Source organism: Solanum dulcamara, chromosome 2, assembly GCF_947179165.1.
Source record: "Solanum dulcamara chromosome 2, daSolDulc1.2, whole genome shotgun sequence".
Classification (NCBI taxonomy): Eukaryota; Viridiplantae; Streptophyta; class Magnoliopsida; order Solanales; family Solanaceae; genus Solanum; species Solanum dulcamara.
Window position 1 is genome coordinate 7,360,732 of NC_077238.1, and position 6,229 is coordinate 7,366,960.

The following is a 6,229-nucleotide window of genomic DNA, read 5'->3' on the forward strand; positions in this document are numbered from 1 at the left end:
TCTATAAGGACCAAATAACAAAGGGCAAATTTTTTTGTCAGCTAGTCATATAGGTAGTCTTTTTTGCAAGGTAGAATGTCTAATTTATAGCTTCACCTCCCCTCTTGTGAAGGATAAAGTCATGCTTGTCCTTGTGTTGTAATCGGAGGCTAAGGCCAAGTTTTCTTGTAAACTTTCTTCCTGATTTATAATACCCCAAACGATGAAAAAATTATTTTTTAAAAAAAAGTAGTAGAACTTACAAATCAGTTGATTTCAAAGACGAATCCAGGATTTGAAGAATCCGAATGCACCAATATTATCTTAATTTAGACACCATAGGGTTATCTTTCGAGACATCTTGATCAACGGAAATTTCAAATTTTGTTCTCTCCCTCCCTTGTTTACCAAACAACAATTCACTGGGGAGCTATTCCACATGGTTTCTCCCCATGAAAGCTCCACTTTATCAATTTTCATTGTGGGCTCTGTTAATGGGTTAATTTGTGTGGTCAATCGCGAAAGGGAACCATATATATATGGAACCCCACCATTACCAAGTCAAAGGAATTACCTAAGTTTACGAAGAGTAAATTGCGCTCCTATTACTCTAGCAAATATGGTTTCAGATATGATGAGTCACGTGACAATTATAAAGTTGTATCTATCGATTATGGTAATCTTCTTAGTTCAGTTCACAGCGCTTCCAATATGAGGATTATGGCCAACATATACAGTTTGAGAACTGATTCTTGGACAACACTCCATGAATGGATTCAGGCCATCTTTCTATTAAATCTTTAAAGTTCTGATTTCATTTCTTCTTCTTTTTAGGTGGCTATTTTTGTACTGTTTTTACAAGTCATGTGAAAATTTTGTCAGTTGCAACCTTAAATAATTGATTTGTACTACTGAATTTCAGGAAGTGGAAGCTAATGTTGAACACTAATCCCTACTTGTTGCTAACTGCATGGATCGAAACGATGAAGCCTTGTAATTATGATTGAATTAAGTTTAGTATCAGACTTGTAGTTCTATCTTGTTACCAGATTTACAATCATCCGTTGTAAACCTAATATCAATCACGTGAAGAACTTAGCTTGGTATAAGCCCCTTTTTTTATCGTATAATTAGATATTTGAATGTCTCTAGAATGTGATCAAGAGAACCCGATATTATTGAATATCAGAATTAAACAGGTCCAATTGAAGCAAAATCGATATCCCCGATTCATATAAATGATCCCGACTAGTACACACAGAATGTTAAAGGAAATAGACTTGGGATTATTGAATCCTTGTTTGAAACGGTTCATCATTATAAATTAGATAAAACAATGACTAATTATTTCTCAGATCTACTTCTTCAGTCCTTCTATTATGTGAATAAAGATTAATTTTACCCATCGTTATACTTTAAATATAAAAACACCTTTTGACGTTAGTCAAGTGGCTCAAATATACTTCTCATCCACAAGGAATTTCCATCCTGTTCTCGGACGCTTGCATTATTTATCTTTGTTTGAAAAAGCGGACGAAATTGGAATTATGATTGTGCTTTGTAGAAGTCAAATCCTATACAGCACCGAACATCACGTGAATATGGTAAGAGAATTCAACATCTACTATATATTTATATTTATATACAAGAGAGGAAGTTGTAGTTCAAATTCAAGGATCAACTTTTCACAATTGACATAGGGCAGAGAGATGATAAGAAAGCTTAATTATCCCTTTGAAAATATAATTATTTTTCTAAGGTCTAAAAGTCACTAAATATTAGGAAATCATTTTTATTATTCAACACTTTATTTTGTACGTACACAAAAATACACATTCATGCAAAGGATGCCAGAGCTTTTATGGTGGCCACGTCCCTACACCCTTTAACATATTAGTCAGAGCCTCTTTTTTTTTAAGAAAGCATATTATTGGATCCAATTGAACCTATCGAATAAAGGCTAAATCCACCTCTGTGTAGCATCGTTGATGCACCCTTTTTAAAAATCTATTGAAAATAGTCCATTTATTTATAAGGTTTACGTATATAATATTTTTTTCATGACTCCACTTGAAATATATATATATATATATATATATATATATATATATATATATATATATATATATATATATATATATATGTTGAATCTCCTGAACATAAAATAAGAGGTTGATTTAGTGTTTTAGAGGATTCGAAATTTACCTAGAGGTTCTAAATTAAAATTTTAGGCACTATATTTTTATTTTTCAAATTGTGTAAGTGAAAATTCTAAATTTGCTACTAGCAGAACTAACCAATGAACAAGCTTTTGACTGCATCTTCCTTATCAAGAAGTGCAGAAAAACCATTTTACTAGTATCAGTATATAATACCCCACCTATTTATTAATTTAGTTAGACCATTTCTCAAAATGAAACTCAGCCTGTTCACTATGCAAGCTAACAATTAAGGTAATTTAAACAAATCCCCAGCTTTTGCATAAGCTTTATTTATTATTTGTTTGTCTAGGAAAATATAGAATTCAAAATACATATAATCATGACTATATATCAATCTCAAATAAGTTGAGTTGGTTATATGAATTTTCAGTATGTTTTTTTGTCTAAACTCAACTCATTTCCTCAACAACTATAGCTATATCAAGTTGTGGTGGACTATATGAATTTATTGTGCCTCGATCTTAAATTCAACTCACTTCATCATCATATCAAAAAAATAAAATTTAAAATACAATAATAATTGTATCTCAATGTCAAATAAGTTATGTCGGTTATATGAGTTTTGAAAGATCATATATTCCAACTAAACTCAGCCTTAATTTCAAATAAATTGGGATCAACTATAATAATTATCACTAACTATTTTTATTACGTCTAAGCTCAGCTCATTTCATCATCAAACCAAAAATAAAATTCAAAAATATATTGACAAGGATCATTGGCTGAATGTAATACTCGAAAACCCTTTCTTAAAATTAAAGTAGTCAACACTTGAAAGGAAAAGGCAAAAAGAAATGAGTAAAAAACAAGATTCTTTACAGAATTCTCACCAAACCCTACAATATTTCTTAAGAAATCCCATTAAAAGAAAATGTCGCATGCTCTCAATATACAATAAATGTATTTGTCCTATTATTAATACAATCTACTAGTAACAATTACTACATAACTATTGTATTTTAACTTCCCCATACAAGTACCAAGACATTACAAATAGAAAAAAATTATATATAAAAAAGAATCTAATGGATAAAACATCTTGCGTTAACAGAATCGAATAAGAATACATACATTTCAAGAATGATGGTGGTGATCATCTTCTCCATTATGCTGATTAGAAGAACCACTAGCGTGACCACCACTTTGCCTATACGAGTTCATCGCCGCCGTCAACATCCCCCATTGCCCTTCCACCGCCGTCCCGCCGCCACCGCCACGTGTCCCCAAAATCGGTTGATGAAAATTCATAAAATTCAATAACCCTCCTCTAATATTTGAGTTTTCAATAATATTATTATTACTAGGAGATGCCCACATAGAACAATTATTAGGGTCATGATTACTAGAATTATTAGTAGTAGTACTACTATTATTTGTCATCATATATAACGTTGTTGCTGGAATTTGCCCAACTTGATGACTTGCTGGAATTGACCCATAAGTACTAGATTGTAACATATTACCCGTATGGTAATTATTTTGCAGTAAGTCTTGATCTTCTGACCTTCTCTTTCGTCCAATATTATCATTATTATCATCATCGTCATCGCATAATTCCTCCTTCGCTTGTAACATGTTCAAATTCCCACTAGGGAAAAATGAATTTTCGGACGAAAATAAACCAACTCCATTAAAATAATTTCGATCATGATGAACATGACCGAAATTATTATGTGCTAGGTAATTACTAGCACTATGGTGTCTAGAACTTCTTAAAGAAATATTAAGTGATGAATAATTAGCTGGAATAGTACCAGTACCAGTGGCAGCAATAACAGCAGGTTCAGCTTGTTGTAAGAGCCATTCAATAGTTTCACCATCAGATTTGTGACCTAATTCTCTGGTGAGTTGAAAAACCCTAGCTGCACATGTTGCTGGCATACGAATTCTTCGACCACGACCATCAACCTTAGTGTGTCTATCTTTTGTTGTGGTGGATTTTTTGGCTAATTGTTTCTTGTTTGGTTCTTCTTGATTTTTTAATTTTTGGTCATGATCAACACAAGTTGCATCACTACTAGAGGTTGTCATCATGTGTAAAGAAGTGGAATTATTATAAGGATGATGAAGTAGTGTTGAATTTGATGAACATATTGTTGTATGATCTTGATCTCTTTTTTCTAACAATTGTAAGGGGAAATTTGGCCTTTGGATGGAATTTCCAATATTATCATGATGATGATGGCCAGTTTCCATTATAAGAAAATTAAAGTGGTGGTGTTTCTTTGTGAAGGATGATTTTGAAGTGGGGGCTAAGCTAAGGAAGATAACTAGAAGCTAGCTAGCTAGTAGTAGTAGAAGTAGTACATCTAATATGATGTATCTATCTATCTCTATTCTCTAATGGATGACTCTCAAGAAAGGGTATCTCTCTCTCTCCATCGTAAAATTTGCTTACTCTTTATTATTTTCAGACTTCATATATGAAATTACACTACTTAAATATATCGTTGACCAAAAAGAATTTATTATTTTTACATTATTAACAACAACAACATACCCAGTGAAATCTCACAAGTGGGTCTTGGGAGGGTAGAATGCACATAGACTTTACCACTACCTCATTAAGGTATAGATGCTGTTTCTGAAAGACCCTCGGACTCAAAATTCACATTCCCATATTTTTACATTATTAGTATAATTTAATTTGTTATTAACAAGTTAGTTATGATTGAATTTTTTACAAGATTATTAATTACTAATGTTTATTATGTAAAATTATTATAATTATATTATAAGTAATTCGATTGATTGTATTAATACAATTACAAATTCTAGTGGGCGTTTTCATTACTCACATAAAATGCAGATATAATATTCAATTATCACAATTATAATTAGGCTAATGTATGCAAAATAATTAAAAGGTAATGGAAGCTAATTTTTAACATATTTTTTATGTATAATTTTCAGTGTATAAAAGTAAAATTTCATTTGGATATAAAATATGCCATATTGCTTTTTGCTGTTTGATGTTTCTTTTAATATATTATTGAGTCAAAAGAGAGGGAAAAAAAGCTAAGGGAAAAGAGAGAAGTGAGTGACAGGTGCTTTAAGCAACAAACACAATGAGTGGGAATGTATATTAGTGGGCTTTGGGAAATGGAAAAGTTAATGTTAATCATGACAGTAAACTTTGTTTATGTGAGGGTATGATTGTCACTTAATCCAAAATTATTTTCTAGAAAGATGTAGCATTAGTATGTAATTAAGGAGAAATCTTATATAATAGCTCAATATTTAGTAATTTTCTCTCCATTTCTCCTTTCTCTACTCTCAATTTAGGTGGGGAAAAGAGAGAAGAGATAAAGTACGTGTTTGGCCATAACATTTGGGGCTCAAATTTGAGGTATAATTTAAAATTAGTGTTTGTTTATGAAATATATTCAAAACTTCAATTTTAAATCATTATTTGAAATCTTAAATTCTTTAAATGTAGGATTTCAAATTACAATTTATGATTTTAATTTTTTAAATTATAAAATTTGACTTATAAGTTTTTATTTTGCCAAAAAAAAAAGATCAATCATTTTAAATTTTGTAATTAAAAAAAATCCTTGCTCAACAAGAATAGATTAATTATACCATGTGGGAGAATTATATCAATGAATAGTTAGTTACTATTGCTATTGATTTATTAGATAACTGAATCTTTGTAAAATTATGTGTATTTAAAAAAAATTATTAGGATATAATTGAAATTATTTATTTATAAAAGAAACATGAAGATATGTGATTTATTAATGTGACACTTCAGAATATTTTGATACCTTATTTCTGAATTATAATTTATTCATTTGATAAAATTATATAAAAATTGAATTTTTTTTGATAATTTTCATAAATCGTGAATTTTCATGTTCATAAAAATTAAATATAACTTAAAAAATTTTAAGTATAAATCCAAATAAAATTTTCAATTTCAAATAGATCTTATTTTGATTCAAATTAGGGGTGTGCATCGTTCGGTTCGGTTTTATGTATTATCAATTTGGTTTATCAATTTTCGGTTTTGAAATATGGTAAAC

General features: G+C 30.1%; 1 protein-coding gene across 1 annotated transcript; it reads right to left on the reverse strand.

The window, feature by feature from the left end:
- Nucleotides 1-2,996: 2,996 nt before the first annotated feature.
- On the reverse strand, nucleotides 2,997-4,593 carry LOC129875004 (transcription factor TCP15-like). Its single transcript, XM_055950432.1, has one exon. The coding sequence runs from the start codon at nucleotides 4,395-4,397 to the stop codon at nucleotides 3,276-3,278; it is 1,122 nt and encodes a 373-aa protein (XP_055806407.1). The 5' UTR covers nucleotides 4,398-4,593; the 3' UTR covers nucleotides 2,997-3,275.
- Nucleotides 4,594-6,229: the final 1,636 nt, after the last annotated feature.

Bases quoted from the DNA above. Each gene is read 5' to 3' on its own strand.
- LOC129875004 (XM_055950432.1), bottom strand. From the start codon at position 4,397: ATGGAAACTGGCCATCATCATCATGATAATATTGGAAATTCCATCCAA.